Below are 22,326 nucleotides of genomic sequence, written 5' to 3' on the forward strand. Positions count from 1 at the left end.
ACCACATTAGAAACGAAATTAAATTTCATACCGTAAAATGAAAGAAGGTAAAGTAAAATAAAATTTTTGAAAAATAAAACTAAGAGAAAAATAAAAGAAAGTAAAATAATAAAATGAAATGTAAAGCAGAAAATAAAATACAATGAAGTAAAATAGAGTAAAATAAAATAAAACTTAAAAAATAAAATAAAGTAAAGTAAAATAAAGTGAAATAAAGTAAAATAAAGTAAAGTAAAATAAAGTAAAGTAAAATAAAGTAAAGTAAAGTAAAGTAAAGTAAAATAAAATAAAATAAAATAAAATAAAATAAAATAAAATAAAATAAAATAAAATAAAATAAAATAAAATAAAATTTATTTCTTATTCGTTTGGGATGGGATTATGGGATTTTAGGATCAATGGGATGGGGATGGGATTTTGGGATTTTGGGATTTGGGCTCAGGGGGATTCGGGGATTTTGGGCTCAGAGGGATTTGGGGATTTGGGGATTTTGGTATTTTGAGATTTGGGCTCAGGGGGATTTGGGGATTTTGGGATTTTGGGGATTTGGGCTCAGGGGGATTTGGGGAATTTGGGCTCAGGGGGATTTGGGGATTTTGGGATTTTGGGCTCAGGGGGATTTGGGGATTTGGGCTCAGGGGGATTTGGGGATTTTGATATTTTGGGATTTTGGGCTCAGGGGGATTTGGGGATTTGGGCTCAGAGGGATTTGGGGATTTGGGGATTTTGATATTTTGAGATTTGGGCTCAGTGGGATTTTGGGATTTGGGTTCAGGGAGATTTTGGGATTTTGGTATTTTGGGAATCTGGGCTCAGGGGGATTTGGGGATTTGGGGATTTGGGCTCAGGGGGATTTGGGGATTTTGGTATTTTGGGCCCAGGGGGCGCAGGCAGCCCCAGCCCCTCCCTCTCACCTCGCAGCGGCCCCGCAGGCCCCGCTCCTGCAGGCGGGACCAGATGCTCTGGATCCTCCCCGCGTGCTCGGGGTGGTTGCTGTTGTCCCCGCAGGAGCATTGGTGCTTCAGCATCACCGAGTCATAAACCAGCCCTGGCAGGCGGCAGCAGAGCTGCAGAGCTCCCAAACCCCAAAGCCTGACCCCAATCCCCTAAACCCGGGAGAGTCTGATCCCAAAGCCTGACCCCAATCCCCTAAACCCGGGAGAGTCTGATCCCAAACCCTGACCCCAATCCCCTAAACCCGGGAGAGTCTGACCCCAAAGCCTGACCCCAATCCCCTAAACCTGGGAGAGTCTGATCCCAAAGCCTGACCCAAATCCCCTAAACCCGGGAGAGTCTGATCCCAAACCCTGACCCCAATCCCCTAAACCCGGGAGAGTCTGACCCCAAACCCTGACCCAAAGCCTGACCCAAATCCCCTAAACCTGGGAGATTCTGACCCCAAATCCTGACAGAAATCCTCCAAACCTGGGAAATTCTGACCCAAAACCTGGGAGATTCTTCCCTCAAAATCTGGGAAATTCTTCCCCAAAATCTGGCAGCCCCCCAGGTGTGACAGCCCCCCAGGTGTGACACTCTCCCCAGGTGTGACACCCCCCCCAGGTGTGACACCCCCCCCAGGTGTGACATCCCCCCCAGGTGTGACACTCCCCCAGGTGTGACATCCCCCCAGGTGTGACACCCCCCCCAGGTGTGACATCCCCCCCAGGTGTGACACTCCCCCAGGTGTGACATCCCCCCAGGTGTGACACCCCCCCCAGGTGTGACATCCCCCCCAGGTGTGACATCCCCCCCAGGTGTGACATCCCCCCCCAGGTGTGACATCCCCCCCAGGTGTGACACTCCCCCCAGGTGTGACCATACCTGTGGTGAAGTGAGGCTTGGGCTGCTCCTGCACGGGCAGGGCCAGAGCCTTGGGGTCCTGCGCAGGGAGGGACACGGTGGCCGTGGCTGGCGATGACTGAGCCCTGCACAGGGGCCGGTGGCCAGCGGCGACCACGGCCGGCTCAGCCACGGGCTGGCGCTTGAGGAGCTGCTGCTGAACCCGCTGGAAGGAGTCCCAGAGAAAGGCCTGGGGACAGGGGACAGCGTCAGGGGACAGGGATGGGGACAGGGGACACAGGACACCGTGAGGGGACAGCGGGGACAGGGACAAAGCCCTGAGAGCTCGGCGTGTCCAGAGCTGGATCCAGCGGCTGCTCCGGGCTCGGAGCTGGGACAGGACGGGACAAGATGGGACAGGACAGGACGGGACAGGACAGACAGACAGGACAGGACAGACAGACAGGACAGACAGACAGACAGGACAGAACTGTCCCAGCATCTGCCGCTCCCTGCCGGCTCAGCCTCGCAGTAACAGCAGCGATGGGACCGAGCCGGCAATTCGGGGACAAAACCCGACAATTCGGGGACAAAACGCGACAATTCGGGGACAAAACGCGACAATTCGGGGACAAAACCCAGCTGTGCTGACGGCAGGGGTGGCCGCAGCTCTGTCCCTGTCCCTGTGAGCTGCCCCAGGCGGGCACAGACGCTGTCCCCGTGTCCCCCTGTCCCCGTGTCTGTCCCCCGTCCCCATGCTCCCCTGTGTCGCTGTGTCCCTGTGTCACTCTGTCTCTCTGTCCCCGTGTCCGTCCTCCTGTCCCCGTGTCTGTCCCCCGTCCCCTGTCCCGTACCTGCTGCAGCACCAGCTCCTCCTGGGGTTGTCCCCGTGTCCCCCTGTCTGTCCCCGTGTCTGTCCCCGTGTCCCGTGTCCCCTGTCCCGTGTCCCCTGTCCCGTACCTGCTGCAGCACCAGCTCCTCCTGGGGTTGTCCCCGTGTCCCCCTGTCTGTCCCCTGTCCCCTGTGTCCCCCTGTCTGTCCCCGTGTCTGTCCCCTGTCCCCGTGTCTGTCCCCTGTCCCCGTGTCTGTCCCCTGTCCCCTGTCCCCTGTCCCCTGTCCCCTGTCCCCTGTCCCGTGTCCCCTGTCCCGTACCTGCTGCAGCACCAGCTCCTCCTGGGGCTGTCCCACCCTGTGGGCTCTCTCGGGCTCCTTCCCGCTGCTGCCGGCCCGGGGGGGCTCCCCCCGTGTCCTGCTGGGGTCCCCCCCCTCGGCTGCCACCTCCGGCAGTGCCACCTCCGGCAGTGCCACCTCCGGCAGTGTCCCCTCGGCCTCCATGTCCTCCGAGGACGGGATCTGCCGCAGCCGCGGCTTCTCGCTGGACTTGGCCATGCGCTGTGGGCGAGGGGACAGTGACAGGGACAGTGACAGGGGACAGTGACAGGGGACAGTGACAGGGGACAGGGGACAGTGACAGGGACGGGGGACAGGGGACAGGGACGGGGGGACAGGCGACAGGGACAGGGACAGAGGGAGATGGCAGGGGACAGTGACAGGGAACAAGGGACAGTGACAGGGAGGAGAAGGAACAGTGACAGACACAGGGGGAACAGGCACAGGGGGAGAAGGGACAGAGGGAACAGGGGACAGTGACAGGGGAGGTGACAGGGGACAGCCCAGGAGGGTACACCCAGGTGGAGTGACCCAGGTGACCCAGGGGAGGTGACCCCGTGTCCAGACTCACAGAGGGCACAGCTCAGCTTTTCCCTGTCCCCTCCTGCTCCTGTCCCCTGTCACTGTCCCCTGTCACCTCCCCTGGGTAACCTCACCTGTGTCACCCTACCTGGGTCATCCCTCGCCCAGGTGCGGTCCCACTTTCCCCAGGTGAGGTCCCACTTTCCCCAGGTGAGGTCTCACCTTGCCCAGGTGAGGTCCCACATTCCTCAGGTGAGGTCTCACCTTGCCCAGGTGAGGTCCCACATTCCCCAGGTGAGGTCTCACCTTGCCCAGGTGAGGTCCCACATTCCCCAGGTGAGGTCTCACCTTGCCCAGGTGAGGTCCCACTTTCCCCAGGTGAGGTCTCACCTTGCCCAGGTGAGGTCCCACATTCCCCAGGTGAGGTCTCACCTTGCCCAGGTGCGTTTGCTGCTTGAGCCTCTCCAGGAAGTGCGCGTGGTGCTGCTGGAACTGCAGGTGCTGCTGCACGGCCTTGGGGCTCTGGGGCAGCGGCTCCGAGCGGGTCCTGCCCAGGGGCTTGTGGTGGCCGGGCAGGGACAGGGACAGCGAGGGACCGAAGGAGAACGGGACTGTCCCCAGGCCTGGCACTGCGGGGACAGCGGGGACAGGTGAGGGGTGGCAGGGGGAGGTGGCACTGCGGGGACAGCGGGGACAGGTGAGCGGTGGCAGGGGGAGGTGGCACTGCAGGGGACAGCAGGGACAGGTGAGGGGTGGCACTGCAGGGGACAGCGGGGACAGGTGAGGGGTGGCAGGGGGAGGTGGCACTGCAGGGGACAGCAGGGACAGGTGAGGAGTGGCAGGGGGAGGTGGCACTGCAGGGGACAGCAGGGACAGGTGAGGGGTGGCACTGCAGGGGACAGCGGGGACAGGTGAGGGGTGTCAGGGGGGGGTGGCACTGCAGGGGACAGCAGGGACAGGTGAGGGGTGGCACTGCCGCTGTCCCCACGTCCCCGTGTCACTCACCTGCCACCAGCGGGCCGTGGGTGACCGAGGGCTCGAGGATGATGAGCGGCTGCAGCCGCGGGCTCAGGGCGCCGCTGGCCTCGTGCTGCTCCAGGCTGGCCGGGAGGAAAACGGGCGAGTGCGGGCCCGGCAACACCGGGACACGGTGAGCCAGGGCGGGCAGGGCACGGCGATCGGCATCGCCCTGGGGACAGCGACACGGGACAGCGACAGGGTCAGGGGACAGCGACACGGGACAGGGATAAGGGACAGAGGACAGGGATAGGGATAAGGGACAGGGACAGGGACAGGGATAAGGGACAGAGGACAGCAAGGACAGGGTTGAGGGACAGGAATGAGGGACAGGGATAAGGGACAGCAGGGACAGGGACAGGGTCAGGGACAGCAGGGACAGGGATAAGGGATGGGGACAGCGTGAGAGACAAAGGGACAGGGTGAGGGACAAGGACAGGGATGGGGACAGGGACAGGATCAGGCACAGGGACAGAGATGGGGACAAGGACTGGGACTGTGACAGGGATAAGGGACAGGATCAGGGTTAGGGACAGGGACAGGGTCAAGATCAGGGACAGGATCAAGGACAGGGTCAGGGACAGGGACAGAGCACAGGGAGGACACAGAATTGTCCCCACTGTGCCCTTGGAGCATCACCAGGAACCCCAAACCCACAGGAAAACCCCACAGGGACCCCAGAGGAACCCCCAGTGCTGGGGGTGCCACCCTGGCACCCACCCTGGCACCCACGCTGGCCCCGGTGGTGGCCGGCAGCCCCAGGGTGAGGGCTGGCAGCGAGGCCGCGCTCTGCAGGGCAAACTGGGCCAGGGAACTCTCCTGCATCAGCAGCCGCTGGGCCAGGGGAGCCTGCGGGGAACGAGCCATCAGTGCCCTGCCCCGGACTGGGACATGGGGACAGGGGGACAGCCACGGGGACAGCGGGGACAGCCCTGGGGACAGCCAGGACAACCCTGGGGACAGCCCTGGGGACAGCCCTGGGGACAGGACACTGCTGGCAGAGGGGAAATGCACCCTGAAGGAAGGGAGGGGTGTTGGGGAAATGCCGGGCTGGGAAAAGCATCCCTGGAGCAGAGAATCCCAGGGAATTTCAGGGAATTCCAGAGAAATCCAGAGCATCCCAGGGCACCCCAGGACATCCCAAAGCATGCCAGGAAATTCCAGAACATTCCAGGGCACCCCAGGGAATCCCAGGGAATCCCAGGGAGAGCAAGGCAGGGCAGCACCGGGCAGGGGGGTCAGGGCTGGGGTCGTGTCCTGCCCCTGAGCCCAGAGGGAGTCCCCAAAAGGGTCCCCCCAAAAAGGGTCCCCCCAAAAAGGGTCCCGGATCCCCCAAGTGGCCCGGATCTCACCTCGTGTGCCACGCCCGGGGCTGGCAGTGCCCCGTGCTCGGGGGCCAGGCTGTCGTTGGGGGAGCTGCAGCCGGACACGGGGGTGCTGCTGCTGCTGGGGGACGAGTCTGGGGGGGACAGCAATGGGGGGGTGAGGGCATTGCCCCCCGCCCAGACCCCCCAAATGCCGCCCCAACCCCTCCTGGGGGGAATTCCCAGCGCGGGAAGCTCCGGTTAGTGGTGGGAGCCACCCCCACATCGGGGCTGGGGCAATTCCAGCCCATCCTGGACCCCAATCCTGGATCCCAATCCTGGATCCCAATCCTGGACCCCAAATCCTGGACCCCAATCCTGGATCCCAATCCTGGATCCCAATCCTGGACCCCAATCCTGGATCCCAATCCCATCCTGGACCCCAATCCTGGATCCCAATCCCATCCTGGACCCCAATCCTGGATCCCAATCCCAGCCTGGATCCCAATCCTGGATCCCAATCCTGGATCCCATCCTGGATCCCAATCCTGGATCCCAATCCTGGACCCCAATCCTGGACCCCAATCCTGGATCCCAATCCCATCCTGGATCCCACCCTGGATTGACACAGCACACAGGTGACACAGCACACAGGTGACACGGGACACAGGTGACACAGGACAGGTGTGACACGGGACAGGTGTGACACGGGACAGGTGTGACACTGTCCCCAGCCCCCTCACCGATGGCGTCGGGCGGGCGCCGTTTCAGCGAGGGCGGGGCGCTCTCCTTGCGGGTCAGGGGGTTCTTGCGCCGCTCCAGGCACTTGCGGGGCTTGCAGCGAACCTTCAGGTTGGGCTCGGAGGCTGCGGGGACAGCGGGGGACACGTGGGGACAGGTGAGGACAGGTGAGGACATGTGGGGACAGCGGGGGACAGGTGAGGACAGGGAGGGACACGTGGGGACAGGTGGGGACAGGAAGGGACAGGTGGGGACAGGTGAGGTCTCCATGGGCCAGTGCCCAACTCCAGCCAGGGATCAGGGACACGGGGACATTCCCAACATCTTAAGGGACAAGGGGACATTCCCGAAGAATTGAGGGACACGGGGACATTCCTGATGCCATGAGGGACACGGGGACATTTCTGACATCTTGAGGGACACGGGGACATTCCCAAGGCCCGGAGGGACATTCCCAAGACTTTGAAGGACACGGGGACATTCCCAAAACTCTGAGTGACATGGGGACATTCCCGAAGAATTGAGGGACACGGGGACATTCCCGAGGCCTCACCCGTTTTCCGCAGCGGGAAATGCTCGGGGGGGTCGAGAGCGGCGCTGGGCACGGGGGACAGGAAGGAGCCGAGCACGGCGGGGGAGGGACCCTCGGGCTCCAGGGGCTCCAGAGACCTGCGGGGAGAGCCAGAGCCATTCCCAGCTGCACCTGGGCAGGTGTTACACACCTGGGCACGTGCTCGTTACACACCTGGGCACGTGTTACACATCTGTGCAGGCGTTACACACCTGGGCACGTGTTACACACCTGGGCAGGTGTTTGTTGCACATCTGTGCAGGTGTTACACACCTGTGCAGGTGTCTGTCACACACCTGTGCAGGTGTTTGTTGCACACCTGTACAGGTATTTGTTACACATCTGTGCAGGTGTTACACACCTGTGCAGGTGTCTGTTACACACCTGTGCAGGCGCCAGGCAGGGGCAGAGGGTGCCCAGGTGCTTTACCTGTAGGGCAGGGCTGCAGGGGGGGGGTTGCTGGTCCTCTCCAGAGCCGCCTGCTGCTTCTTCAGGATGACCTCGGCCAATTTCTGCTTCACCACCGTGCTGGCCACAGCACCTGCACCGTGACCACGGTGACCACGGTGGTGACCAGAGTGACCACGGTGACCCCATCCCGGACCCCAAATCCATCCTGGATCCCAAATCCATCCTGGATCCCAATCCCATACTGACCCCAAATCCATCCTGGACCCCATCCTGGATCCCAATCCCATCCTGGACCCCAATCCCATCCTGACCCAATCCTATCCTAGGCCCCAAATCCATCCTGGATCCCATCCTGGACCCCAATCCCATCCTGGACCCCAATCTCATCCTGACCCCAAATCCATCCTGGATCCCATCCTGGACCCCAATTCCATCCCGGACCCCCATCCCAGTGACCCCACAGCGCTCAGAGCCGCTCTGGGGGGTCCCTGTGGGCACGACCCCGACCCCAAAACTCCTGGAGACCCCCGAGAGGCAGAGCTGGGTCCTGCCCCCATCCCGTTCCCGAGCCGGGAACGCTCCACGGATCCGTGCCAGCACTCGGCACCTCCGAGCGCAAGGCAATTAATTGATTAATAATTAATTAGGTGCGATGTGGAGCCCCCCGAGCATCCCAAAATTGGGAACGAGCCGCCGGCAGCTCCTCCAGAGGGCGCCGGGAGACTGCGGGTGGGAGGGGGCTGCAAACCCGGTCTGGGGGGCTGAAAAACCAGCCCGGGGGTCTGAAAACCCAGTCTGGGGGTCTGAAAATCCAGCCTGGGGGTCTGAAAACCCAGCCCGGGGGTCTGAAAAACCAGTCCGGGGGTCTGAAAATCCAGCCTGGGGGTCTGAAAAACCAGTCTGGGGGTCTCAGTGGGGTCTGACACCTGAATGGGGTCTGCAAACCCAGCCCGGGGGTCTGAAAACCCAGCCTGGGGGTCTGAAAAACCAACCTGGGGGTCTGAAAACCCAGCCCGGGGGTCCCAGTGGGCTCTCTGTGGATGCTCCCCCACCCGTTTCCCCCACAGGAAGGCAGAGCTCGCTCTGAGTAAGGGCAGAACCCCCCGAGCCCCCTCCCAAAAGCCCCCCTGGACCCTCCCCCGGGGCACAGGGAGCTCTCACTCCTCTTGCTCTTGTCCTTGTTGAGGATTTGCCGCAGCTCCTGCTCCTGCTGCCCCGGCTCAGCCTCGCGGTGCGGGGACTCCATGGCCACCTGTGGGACCAGGACATGGGCACGGGGCGCCCCCGAGCCCACCCGAGCCCACCCGAGCCCTGTGACCCCTCCCCAGCCCAAGGCAGGGGGGACACGGTGACATTTGGGACGGTCCCCGTGTCACTCCTGGCTGATGGGAACGTGCGAAGTTGTTCCGTCACAACAAACCAGACACGTTTTGGTCTCCAGGGACGCTTTGCTCTCCCTCATCCCCCTCCCCCGGGGACATCATAAAAGTCAATCCCCGTCTGTTCCCACTTCGCTGCCTCCTCCCAGCGTGTTGGGACACGGCTGGAGCGGGGCCGTGTTGAAACACGACAAAAAAAAAATATAAATTTGTTGAGCACCAAAGGAGGGGGGAAAAAAAAAAATAAAAATCTGTGATATGAGGGAAATCCCAGCTGAACTGAGCAGCTCTGGGGACGGGCAGGGGGATCTCGGTGCCTGAAGATGGTCACAACCTCCTGGGAATGGTCACAAACCCCTGGGAATGGTCACAAACCCCTGGACATGGTCACAAACCCCTGGATGGGATCACAAACCCCTGGGAATGGTCACAAACCCCTGGATGGGATCACAAACCCCTTGGATGGGATCACAACCCTCTGGATGGGATCACAACCCTCTGGATGGGATCACACCTCCCTGGACATGGCCACAAGTCCCTGGACTTGCCACAGTTCCTGGATGTGGTCACAACCCCCTGGTCATGGCCACAATTCCTTGGACACAATCACAACTCCCTGGGAATGGTCACAGCTCCCTGGACTTGTCACAACCCTCTGGGCACGGTCACAACTCCCTGGACATGGTCACAGCTCCCTGGGAATGGTCACAGCTCCCTGGACTTGTCACAACTCCTTGGACACGATCACAACTCTCTGGGCATGGCCACAACTCCCTGGATGTGGCCACAGCTCCTTGGGCATGGCCACAATTCCTTGGACTTGTCACAGCTCCCTGGGAATGGTCACAGCCCCCTGGACTTGTCACAGCCCCCTGGACACGATCACAACTCTCTGGATGTGGCCACAACCCCCTGACCTTGTCACGCCTCTCTGACCTTGCCACAAATATTTCAATATTTAATATTTAATCCCCGAACTTGTCACATCTCCCTGCTCGTGTCCTCCCCACCTCCCTCCCTCCAGAGTCTCCCAGAGGCTCCAACCCCCTCCCCAAAACCCCGCTGGGTTTTTTGTTTTTTTTTTTTGGTGACCACGACCCCGGAGCTCGGTGTCACCCCCCGGGGCACGGCAGCAGCGGTGGCCGGGGAGGGGCAGCTCCTGGCCCGCAGGGATCCCCTGGAAGCCGCTCGGGCTCCTGCTCCAGCACAGCTGGACACCTCTGGAAACCTCTGGAAACCTCTGGACACCTCTGGACACCTCTGGACACCTCTGGCCTTGGCAGGACCGGGATTTGGCCGGAATTAAAACACAACCCCCACCTGCCTCCCTCCGTCAGAGAGGTCCCCTGGGCTGCCTGGAAACCCCTCCAGATGTTCCAGCTCAGAGAGAAAGCAGGAATTCACCTGGCAATGTTATTTTGGTTATATTGGGATTTCCCAGCCTTTTTCCTCTGAACCCCCTGCCCGGCGAGAGGGAAAAAACTCAATTCCGCCACGGCGCAAAAAAATTCACTTTCCACGATCCCACCCCCTAAAAAAAAAAAAAAAAAAAAATGGGATTGGGGGTCCCCTTTACCCTGTGCTGGTGGGCGAGCTGCTCCACTTGCTGCTGGTGCAGGCTGGCCAGGAAGAGCTGGTGCTGCAGCTGCTGCTGCTTCAGGGCCAGCAGCGCCGAGTCCTGGGGCTTGACCACTCGCTGCCCGATCCTCAGGTCCATGGGCACGGCCTGGGGCACCCGTGGGGAGGTGCACGGGGTCACAGCAGCTGTGGGGACACGAAGGGGACACGGTTGAGGCACTGGGAAGGGGATTTCGTTCACCGGGAATGGAAAATCGTGCAGAGGTAAGGAAGGGAATTTGATACGAGATGCACCTGAGCTCCAAAATCGTGCAGCGGGCGAGGCGATATTTGGGTGTGAATTAGAAACTCCACACCCAAGTGGACAAGTGGAGAACGAATCATTTAATCCATAAATAATTAATAAATTTTTAAGTTCAAACAAGAAATTAATTTGCCCTAGCCCCTAAGCTCGCCCTCCAGCACTGCTGCAAATTGGGACTAAACCTAAAACAACAACAACCAAAAAAAAAAAAGTTAAGCCCTTTTAAAATTCTTTCTAGAAAACCATATGGGGTCCAAAAGAGGATGACTACCCAGGCAAGAAAAAAAAACAACAACTGACTGCATATATAATAACTTTAAGTAAACAACTTTAAAAAATAAAAAAACCCACGTAACTAAAACTCAAAGCAGTTCAGCTACCTAAGAAAATAACAATCGTGCAAATTAAAACACAGCAGAAGGTGAGCTCAGAATTAGAGGAAGAAAATAAACACAGAGACAAAAGAAGCAGCAAAGGGTGAGGCAGCAGCTAAAGAAGCCTTAATTCCAAATGGACAAAATTTCCCTTAAAAGTAACCACAAGTATATAATAAAAAAATTAGACAACTAATTAAAAATAATAGTAAAAATATAACTTAAAAGGATAAGGTATTACTAAAAAAAAAAAAAAGGGCTAGTTAGTCATCCCCTCTAATTTATTGTGGTCACTAATAAAGGAAGACAGAGGGGCAGTGTTGGATCCCCAGAAATTTGGAGTTTTTTGACCTCCCTGGAAAAACACTGCACTGAACCCAAAACCTTGGAGAAGGCTCGGAAATGTGAACAATGAGTTCGAAATCACAAATAATCACAAATGTGTGGTGGGTTAGATGTGTTTTCACTGGGTGAGGGGTTTTAAATTTGAGTTTTTTGTAGAACAATGGTGGGTACGGGACAAGGTGGGGAATTTTGGGGTGGTGTCTTTGTTCTTCTTCTTCACACAGCTCAGGTTAACTCAACCTTTAGCTGGTCAGTCAAATGTCACCCTAAAAGTCGCAGAAATCTATTATTAAGTTTAAAAGGGTAAATAATGCAAGTGTCAAACTTCTATTTTTCAGTTTCCCTGAACAACCCCAATCCCCTGGGGACACCAAAACGGCCTCGGTCACACACCTGAAATGGTGTTACACCCCAAAAACAGTGCGAGTTAAACATCTGAAATTATTCATTACACCCCAAAACCAGAGCCAGTTACACCCCAAAACAGCCTCAGTAACATCCCCAAAACAGTGCGAGTTAAACATCTGAAATTGTTCATTACACCCCAAAAACAGAGCCAGTTACACCCCAAAACAGCCTCAGTAACACCCCCAAACAGAGCCAGTTACACAACTAAAATTGTCTGTTATACACCCAAACCAGTGCCAGTTAAACCTCAAAACAGCGCCAGTTACACCCCCAAAACAGCCTCAGTAACACCCCTGAAATGATTCATTACACCCCCAGAACAGCCCCCAGTCACACACCTGAAATTGTCCATTCCAGCCCCAAAACCAGAGCCAGTTACACCCCAAAACAGCCCCAGTTACACCCCAAAACAGCCCCAGTTACACCCTCAAAACAGTGCCAGTTACACCCTTGAAATTGTTCATTACACCCCCAAACAGCCCCAGCCACACCCCTGAAATCACCGATCACAGCCCCAACCCTGCCCCATTTCCCCCGGCCATGGGGCACCCGCTGCCTCAGAGGATGCACAGTTTGGGACCGGGATCACAGTTTGGGATCACAGATTTGGGACCGGGGTCACAGATTTGGGACCGGGGTCACAAATTTGGGACCGGGGTCACAGATTTGGGACCGGGATCACAATTTTGGGACTGAGATGCACAGGCTGGGATCACAATTTTAGGACCAGGATCACAATTTTGGGACTGGGATCACAATTTTGGGACTGGGATCACAATTTTGGGACCGGGATCACAATTTTGGGACTGAGATGCACAGTTTGAGACTGGGATGCACAGGCTGGGATCACAATCTTAGGACCGGGATCACAATTTTAGGACCGGGATCACAATTTTAGGACAGAAGAACCGCGGGACCGGGATCCCATGGCACAAACCAGCCCGGGGCTGGCAGCCCCAGCCCGCGGATCGCCCGTGGGGAGGGAGGGGCGGTCGTGACTCGGAGTCTCCCCGGAGTCTCCCCGGAGCGCCCTGGCAAAGCTGCAGCCGTGAATGAGCGCTCTGTGCTCCAGCCCGGCACGAGTTACCCGCATTTTCCAGCACAGAACGGAGCAGGGAACGCAGCCGAGGGGCCACAGGGGTGGGACAGACACGGGGGGACACCCCAGGGCAAGGTGGGGAGCCCCAGACACCTGAGGAGTTTTGGGACAGGGTGGCGGCAATGTCCCCAGGCTGGGGGTGGCAGTGCTGGGCTGGTGTCACTCAGGACAGCACCGGTCACGCTGCTCCCAGCCAGACATCCCGGAAAAAGGAAAAAAAATAAAAATCCAGCATAGAAATCTTTGCTTTGGCATTTCCTGATTGTTTTTAAAGAGGCGAATCAGCCGTCGGCAGGGCTGGGATTATGTAAGAGGGAAATGGAGCAAGAGAAAAAACAAAGCAACAAAGCAACAAAGCGGGGCAGGGAGATCGCTGAGGAGCAAAGCAGAGGCAGCAGCTCTGCTGGTCTGTGCATGCCTGCCTGCAGCCCTGCATGCAACCCTGCCTGCAGCCCTGCATGCAACCCTGCCTGCAACCCTGCATGCAACCCTGCCTATCCCTGCCTGCAACCCTGCCTATCCCTGCCTGCAACCATCCTCATCCCTGCCTGCAACCCTGCCTGCAACCATCCTCATCCCTGCCTGCAACCCTGCCTGCAGCCCTGCATGCAACCCTGCGTGCAACCCTGCCTATCCCTGCCTGCAACCCTGCCTGCAGCCCTGCCTGCAACCCTGCATGCAACCCTGCCTATCCCTGCCTGCAACCCTGCCTGCAACCCTGCTTATCCCTGCCTGCAATCCTGTCCTCATATCTGCCCTCATCCCTATCTCTGCCGCATCCATCCTCATCCCTGTTTATCCCTGCCTGAATCCCTGTTGATCCCTGTCTGTATCCCTGTCCATCCCTGCCCTCATCCCCCTCCTTATCCCTGTCCTCATCCCTGTCCATCCCTGCCTGTATCCCTGTTTATCCCTGCCCTTATCCCTGTCCTCATCCCTGTCCATCCCTGCCTGTATCCCTGTTTATCCCTGCCTGTATCCCTGTCCATCCCTGTCCTCTTCCCTCCCGGTATCCCTGTCCTTGTCCCTGTCCTTGTCCCTGTTTATCCCTGTCCTTGTCCCTGTGCATCCCTGTCCATCCCTGCCCTCATCCCTCTCCTCATCCCTGTCCTCACCCCTGTCCATCCCTGCCCGTATCCCTGTCCATTCCTGTCCTTGTCCCTGCGTGTATCCCTGCCCTCATCCCTGTTTATCCCTGTCCATCCCTGTCCTGTCCCTGTCCATGTCCCTGTCCATCCCTGTCCATGTCCCTGTCCATCCCTGCCCTCATTCCTGTTTGTCCCTGTCCATGTCCCTGTTTATCCCTGTCCATCCCTGTCCTGTCCCTGCCCTCCTCCCTGCCCGCCCACCGCTCACTCTGAGGTTGGAGCAGCGCTTTCAATCCGAGCCGGATTTTTCCAACAAACCATTCCCTTCCATCCTCTGCCGATGTGCTGAGGAAGGTTCACAGTTCAGGCGGGTTGAAGAATGCGGCTGATTAAAAACATTCCTCCCTAATAAAAGGGAAAAGGTTTCGCAGGGAGTGGGAACGAGCTGCAGGGAGTTCGCTCAAATTAAAAACACTTAAATAAGAAACCACACCAAAGGGACGATGTTGAAAGAAGGAGAAGATCACAAAGGGAGAACTGGAGAAATAGGAAATCCCGGAGCTCGTTTAACCCCACCAGGCCCTGGGGTGCTGGATTTAATTAAGGACCAAACGCTGCTCCCCGGAATGAGAAAAAAAAAAATCATCAAACTCACCCAGATCTGCCCAGCCCCAGCTTCTGGGGGGACAGCAGAGACCCCCCCAGGTGCCCACGGGTCACTTTGGCCCCCACCTCCCTCTGCTCGTGTGTCCCCAAGGGGTTTCCTCACAGGATCCCACAAAATCCCAGCGTTTGGGGCATTTTCCTCCTTTTCGTCCTTAGCACAGAGATGTGGGGATGGGAGATCTGGGGATGGGAGATCCAGGTACACTCAGGCACACCTGGGCACACCCAGATATCACATGCCCCTCATATAAAATGGTATTAAAAAAAAAAGATATTAAAAAAAAAAACAACTCGATCGCTCCTGCCTCGATCGATTGTTCATGCCTCGATCGATCGCTCGTGCCTCGATCGATTGCTCCTGCCTCGATCGATTGCTCGGCGATCGATTAGTCATGCCTCGATCGATTGCTCGGCGATCGATTATTCATGCCTCGATCGATTGCTCGGCGATCGATTGCTCATGCCTTCGATCGATTGCTCGGCGATCGATTGCTCATGCCTCGATCCATTGCTCGGCGATCGATTGCTCATGCCTTTGATCGATTGCTCGGCGATCGATTGCTCCTGCCTCGATCGATTGCTCGGCGATCGATTGCTCCTGCCTCGATCGATTGCTCGGCGATCGATTGCTCATGCCTTGATCGATTGCTCGGCGATCGATTGCTCATGCCTTGATCGATTGCTCCTGCCTTGATCAATCGCTCTGTGATCGATTGCTCCTGCCTTGATCGATCGCTTTGTGATCGATTGCTCCGCGGACACACCCGGACACACCTGGATACACCTGGACACACCTGGACCTCCCAGATGTGAGATCTGGGGATGGGAATCTCTGCTCCAGGGAAAGCAAAAGCAGCTCCCAGTGCCCTCCAGTCCAGAACCGTCCCCGGACCCTGCCAGGACCCTTCCAGGACCCTTCCAGGACCGTGCCCGGCACTCCCGGGATGTCCTGGAAGCGCCTGTAGGGCTGGACCCCGAACCCCGACATCGATTTATTCTTTTAATTATTTATTCTTTTAATTATTTATACTTTGAATTGCTGCGTTCAAGAGACCAGCTCGAGTCACAACCCCCCGGGGAAGGCTCAGAGATGCCCGAAGCGGCTCCGGGCTTGATTTGGAGACCAAAAAAAAAAAAAAAAAAAAAAAAAAAATCTGAAATCGCTCAATACCCACTCCCGGCAAGTGGCTACTCAAGAGCTGCCCGTTAATTCGAGCCGCGGGGAAGGAAATCCCTTTGGCAAACACTGGGCCAGAGCCAGGCAGAAAAAAAATAAAAAACAAAATAAGGGAAGAAAAAAAAACCAAAACAACTCGGGGTCCAGGATAAGCAGAAGGAGCTGGACGGGCACGAAAGAGGCACAAACGCGATCCAAGAACTGCTCAACCACCACTAGCCAGGACTCACCCCAAACTCGCCCCGTGCTGGCCCTGGGGTGTCTGAGAAGCCACCGAGGAGCTCCCCGGGGCAGACCTGGGGCTCAGGGTGAGAGTTATTTCTGTCACCAGGAGGAAGCCACAACATTTTCAGTTTCCTGCACAAACACATTTCGGGTGCCCTCCCCTCCCTGAGCGCTCGGGGAGAAGATCCGGGATGGGAAAAGAGCCGGGAAAAATCCGGGATGGGAAAAGAACCGGGAAAAATCCGGGATGGGAAAAGAGCCGGGAAAAATCCGGGATGGGAAAAGAACCGGGAAAGATCCCGGGGTGGGAAAAGAACCGGGAAAGATCCGGGATGGGAAAAGAACCGGGAAAGATCCGGGATGGGAAAAGAACCGGGAAAAATCCGGGATGGGAAAAGAGCCGGGAAAGATCCGGGATGGGAAAAGAGCCGGGAAAAATCCGGGATGGGAAAAGAGCCGGGAAAGATCCCGGGGTGGGAAAAGAACCGGGAAAGGCGCAGGTGGAAAATCCTGAGTGCAGAGGAGGATGGAACCTGCCTGGATCTGAGGAGCCACACCCTGGGGACAGCGGGGACAGCACCTGGGACAAACCTGGCTCCGTGCTGGGGTTTGCAGGCTGCTGTGGGGAGATGCTGGGGAGAACCCCACGCTGCTGGAGCCAGGGAATTCCATCCAGGATGGAGAAATCGGAGGAAAAGCAGCGGGCAGGATTTCGGAATCAACAGCGGCAGCAGCGAAGAGCCCGGAGAATTCTTGGAGGAGGCAGAAGGCGAGGACTGAGGGTGCAGCTGGGTGTGTGAGCGCCCCACACGCATGGAGCAACACTGCCCTGGGGGTTTAACCCAGAAAAAGGAGCTGATGCTGCTGCGGAGCCGCTCGGGAATGGGGGAAAAGGAAAAAGAACCGGCAGAGAAACTCCCGCTGAGCCCAGCGCAGCAGCAAGGACTCAAACACCGAGGAATCAGAGCTCAAAGCGGGGATTGAACCCTCAAAACCTGTCAGGATCAGAGCTGGCCTCAGCTCAGCACAACCTCAGACACATCCAAGCCCTAAAAACTCAATCAGCACCCAAAAAAAAAAATCGGGCACACCCGACCCATGGACCCCGCTCCGCATGGGAGATGCCCCAGGAGCCCCTCACACAAATTTAACCGAGGAATCAGAGCTTAAACCGTGATTAAATCCCCAAAACCTGTCAGGATCAGAGCTGGGCTCAGCTCAGCACAACCCCAGACGCATCCAAGCTCTCAAAACTCACTCGGCACCCCAAAAAAATCGGGCACACCCGACCCATGGACCCCGCTCCGCATGGGAGATGCCCCAGGAGCCCCTCACACAAATTTATCTTTTCCAGCCCCCGTGCACAGGGACCCTCCTGGGACCCTCCTCATCCTCCTGGGACCCTCCTGGGACACTCACCCAAGACTGACATCGTATCCCTCCGGCTCCTGGGGGTCTCGGTGCCCACCGAGCCCGTGGGAAGAGCAGCTCCAGGAGCTCCCGGATCCGCGATCCCACCACACCCCTGCGGTTCTCACGGGCGAATCGGAGCCTTGGCAAAGCCCCGGCTGGCAGCCGGCCTCATCAGGCTCATTAAGTGCAATTAAGGCAGAGCGGGCATCCCTTCCCACCCCCGCCCCTCTGGGGGATATTTTGCTTTTAGACAAAATAAACACGGAGGTTTTGCGTGGGCTCGGGCAGGTGCTGGCACCGGGCAGAGGCAGCAGCAGGTGGAAACGCCGAGGTCTCCCCCGGGGGAAGCCACAATTCCAGCCCTGCTCCTGTCCCAGGGTTTCCCATTCCAAACTCCTCAGCCTGGAGAGCAGCACCAGAGCCTCAGTCCAGGGTGAATCAACTTCCAGCCACAATTCCAGCTCCCAGGGGTTCCCATTCCAGCCTGGAGAGCAGCACCAGAGCCTCTCCCTGGGTAAATCAATGTCCAGCTAAAATTCCAATCCTTCTCCTGCTCCCAGGGGTTCCCATTCCAGCCCCTCTCAGCCTGGAGAGCAGCACCAGAGCCTGTCCCCATGAGAGAATCAACATCCAGCCACAATTCCAGCTCCCAGGGGTTCCCATTCCAGCCTGGAGAGCAGCACCAGAGGCTCTCCCTGGGTAAATCAATGTCCAGCTAAAATTCCAATCCTTCTCCTGCTCCCAGGGGTTCCCATTCCAGCCTGGAGAGCAGCACCAGAGCCTCTCCCTGGGGGAAACCACAATTCCAGCCCTTCTCCTGCTCCCATGGGTGCCTATTCCAGCCTGGAGAGCAGCACCAGAGCCTCTCCCCATGGATGAATCAACATCCAGCCACAATTCCAGCTCCTAGAATTTCCCATTCCAGCCCCTCTCAGCCTGGAGAGCAGCACCAGAGCCTCTCCCCATGGATGAATCAACTTCCAGCCACAATTCCAATCCTTCTCCTGCTCCCAGGGTTTCTCATTCCAGCCTGGAGAAGAGCACCTGAGCCTCTCCCCAGGAAAAGCCACAATTCCAGCCCTGCTCCTGTCCCAGGGTTTCCCATTCCAAACTCCTCAGCCTGGAGAGCAGCACCAGAGCCTGTCCCCATGAGAGAATCAACATCCAGCCACAATTCCAGCTCCCAGGGGTTCCCATTCCAGCCTGGAGAGCAGCACCAGAGCCTCTCCCTGGGGTGAATCAACATCCAGCCACAATTCCAATCCTTCTCCTGCTCCCAGGGTTTCCTATTCCAAACTCCTCAGCCTGGAGAGCAGCACCAGAGCCTCAGTCCAGGGCGAATCAACGTCCAGCCACAATTCCAGCTCCCAGGGGTTCCCATTCCAGCCTGGAGAGCAGCACCAGAGCCTCTCCCTTGGGTAAATCAATGTCCAGCTAAAATTCCAATCCTTCTCCTGCTCCCAGGGGTTCCCATTCCAAACCCCTCTCAGCCTGGAGAGCAGCACCAGAGCCTCTCCCTGGGGGAAACCACAATTCCAATCCTTCTCCTGCTCCCAGGGTTTCTCATTCCAAACCCCTCTCAGTCTGGAGAGCAGCACCAGACCCTCTCCCATGCCACAATTCCAGCCCTGCTCCTGCTCCCAGGGGTTCCCATTCCAGCCTGGAGAGCAGCACCAGAGGCTCTCCCTGGGTAAATCAATGTCCAGCTAAAATTCCAATCCTTCTCCTGCTCCCAGGGGTTCCCATTCCAGCCCCTCTCAGCCTGGAGAGCAGCACCAGAGCCTCTCCCCATGGATGAATCAACATCCAGCCACAATTCCAATCCTTCTCCTGCTCCCAGGGTTTCTCATTCCAAACTCCTCAGCCTGGAGAGCAGCACCAGAGCCTCAGTCTAGGGTGAATCAACGTCCAGCCACAATTCCAGCTCCCAGGGGTTCCCATTCCAGCCTGGAGAAGAGCACCAGAGCATCTCCCTGGGGGAAACCACAATTCCAATCCTTCTCCTGCTCCCATGGGTGCCCATTCCAGCCTGGAGAGCAGCACCAGAGCCTGTCCCCATGGATGAATCAACATCCAGCCACAATTCCAGCTCCTAGAATTTCCCATTCCAGCCCCTCTCAGCCTGGAGAGCAGCACCAGAGCCTCTCCCCATGGATGAATCAACTTCCAGCCACAATTCCAATCCTTCTCCTGCTCCCAGAATTTCCCATTCCAGCCTGGAGAAGAGCACCTGAGCCTCTCCTCAGGAAAAGCCACAATTCCAGCCCTGCTCCTGCTCCCATGGGTGGCCATTCCAGCCTGGAGAGCAGCACCAGAGCCTCTGTCCAGGCTGAATCAGTGCCCAGCCACAATTCCAGCTCCCAGAATTTCCCATTCCAGCCTGGAGAGCAGCACCAGAGCCTGTCCCTGGGGTGAATCAACATCCAGCCACAATTCCAGCCCTGCTCCTGCTCCCAGAATTTCCCATTCCAGCCCCTCTCACCCTGGAGAAAAGCCTGAAGTGGAATTTTGTTGCAGCACCACCTGGCAGCGGGTGAGAAGCACATATTCGATTGTTATAAGCACATATAATAAATATAAAGTATATATTTTATGTAAATACACACACTATATAGATAATATCGAGTGAATTTTCTATGTAACGTCCAGTAGATATATTCGATTTTTTCACACAGCTGGTCACAGAACTGCTGCTCCTCTGCCCCCTCCCCAAACCTGGCACAGCAGAGCTGCCCAATCCCCCCCTCCTCACCTGAGGACCCCAGGACAAAAATTTGGGGATGTTTCAACCACTTTTGGGGCAGGAAATCACCCCAAACCCCAGAACAAAAATTTGGGGATGTTTAAACCTCACTTTTGGGGTAGGACATCACCCCAAACCGCTGGGGACACAAATTTTGGGACACAAATTTGGGATGTTTAAAACACTTTTAGGTCAGGACATCACCCCAAACAAACAAAAAAAACCCCACCAAAAAAATATAAGAAAAACAAACAAAAATACCCCAAAACCAAAACAAAAACAAAAAACAAACAAAAAACAAACAAAAACAAAAACAAAAACAAACAAAAAAAAACCAAACAAAAAAAAAACCCAAAAACCAAACCAGCCAACCAAAAAAACCCAAAAAACAAACAAAAAAATTCAAACAAAACAAACCCAAAAAACAAAACCAAAAACTTAAAAAAACCCAACCAACCAAAAAAAACCAAAAACAAACAAAACAAAACAAAAAACAAAACCAAAAACTAAAAAAACAACCAACCAAAAAAACCCAAAAAGCAAAAAAAACCAAGCAAAACAAACCCAAAAAACAAAAACTAAAACTAAAAAAAAACCCAACCAACCAAAAAAAAAAAAAAACCAAAAAAACCCAAAAACAAAACAAAAAAACCCAAAAAGCAAAACAAAAAAAAAAAAAAACAAAACCAAAACAAACAAAACAAAAACAAAAACAAAAAACCAGGAGAGGTGTGGCTATTCCCTGACCCACAGCTTTGATTCACATATTTGGGCTTTGCTGCTGCTGAAGGGATTTAACCAGAACAAATTAAGATCATTTCCCGTCTTAATTAATTCTACTTTCACTTCCCGGCACGTGGGAGCTCCTCCTCTGCACAGGAGCTGGGCAGAAACACGGGAGGGGCTTTTGCTGCATTATTTTGTCACCTTCTAAGCCACTAAAAATATCCCCAAAATCCAGATTTTTCTTTTGTGGGTGCGTTTCTCCATTCCCAAACAAGAGGAGTTTTCGTTTTTCACTCCTCCCGAGCCTCGAGGAGCAGAGATTTCCCCTCCTGTCCCTCGGAGGGGGAGAGGAAGGAGCTGGAGACATCCTTCATCCTTCCTGAGCCCGGACAATGCGATGGAAACAACCAGGGAGGAGCGGCGGTGGCCACGGGAGTGGCCGCAGGTCCCGGCTTCCGGCCTTTGTCCAGCCAGGAGAGCCCAGGCAGGAGCCAGAACCCCCCAAAAACAGAGCCAGGACCCCCAAATAACAGAGCCAGGACCCCCAAAAACAGAGAGAGAAACCCCAAAAAAAAAACAGAGACAGAACCCCCCAAATAACAGAGAGAAACCCCCAAAAAAAAACAGAGACAGAACCCCCCAAACAACAGAGAGAGAACCCCCAAATAACAGAGACAGAACCCCCCAAATAACAGAGCCAGGACCCCCAAAAACAGAGCCAGGACCCCCAAATAACAGAGCCAGGACCCCCAAAAACAGAGAGAGAAACCCCAAATAACAGAGCCAGAACCCCCCAAATAACAGAGCCAGAACCCCAAAAACAGAGACAGAACCCCCAAACAACAGAGAACCCCTCAAATAACAGAGAGAGCCCCCAAATAACAGAAAGAGAACCCCCCAAAAACAGAGAGAGAAACCCCCAAATATCAGAACCAGAACCCCAAATAACAGAGAAAGAACCCCCCAAATTGCAAAGAGAGAACCCCCAAATAACAGAACCAGGACCCCCAAATAACAGAGCCAGGACCCCCAAATAACAGAGAGAGAACCCCTAAATAACAGAGACAGAATCCCCCAAATAGCAGAGACAAAACCCCAAAAAACAGAGGAAGAATCCCCAAATTGCAGAGAGAGAACCCCCAAATAACAGAACCAGAACCCCCCGACTGCCCCAAAGCCAAATCTGCTGCCCCAGACAGGGCCCAGGTTCCACCTTCACCTGGGACCCCAAACAAGGACCAGGCTCAATCCCAAATCCCCACACAAATTCAGGCTCAATCCCAAAT

The 22,326-nt window shown here is 56.1% G+C and overlaps 1 protein-coding gene across 2 annotated transcripts in view; it reads right to left on the reverse strand.

The window, feature by feature from the left end:
• Positions 1-22,326, reverse strand: part of HDAC7 (histone deacetylase 7) — a 55,285-nt gene that overhangs the window by 21,382 nt on the left and 11,577 nt on the right. For both annotated transcript variants that reach the window (XM_088180758.1, XM_088180757.1), the window contains exons 2-13: positions 10,471-10,658; positions 8,677-8,767; positions 7,534-7,645; positions 7,087-7,202; positions 6,536-6,658; positions 5,841-5,947; positions 5,209-5,337; positions 4,477-4,660; positions 3,904-4,100; positions 2,932-3,171; positions 1,822-2,029; positions 915-1,048 (exon numbers count right to left, since the gene is read on the reverse strand). In XM_088180758.1, the coding sequence (XP_088036884.1) occupies positions 915-1,048; positions 1,822-2,029; positions 2,932-3,171; positions 3,904-4,100; positions 4,477-4,660; positions 5,209-5,337; positions 5,841-5,947; positions 6,536-6,658; positions 7,087-7,202; positions 7,534-7,645; positions 8,677-8,767; positions 10,471-10,658 (1,829 nt within the window). The remainder of the gene's footprint in view (positions 1-914; positions 1,049-1,821; positions 2,030-2,931; positions 3,172-3,903; positions 4,101-4,476; positions 4,661-5,208; positions 5,338-5,840; positions 5,948-6,535; positions 6,659-7,086; positions 7,203-7,533; positions 7,646-8,676; positions 8,768-10,470; positions 10,659-22,326) is intronic.

Source organism: Sturnus vulgaris, chromosome 30 (genome assembly GCF_052056855.1).
Source record: "Sturnus vulgaris isolate bStuVul1 chromosome 30, bStuVul1.hap1, whole genome shotgun sequence".
NCBI classification, from domain to species: domain Eukaryota; kingdom Metazoa; phylum Chordata; class Aves; order Passeriformes; family Sturnidae; genus Sturnus; species Sturnus vulgaris.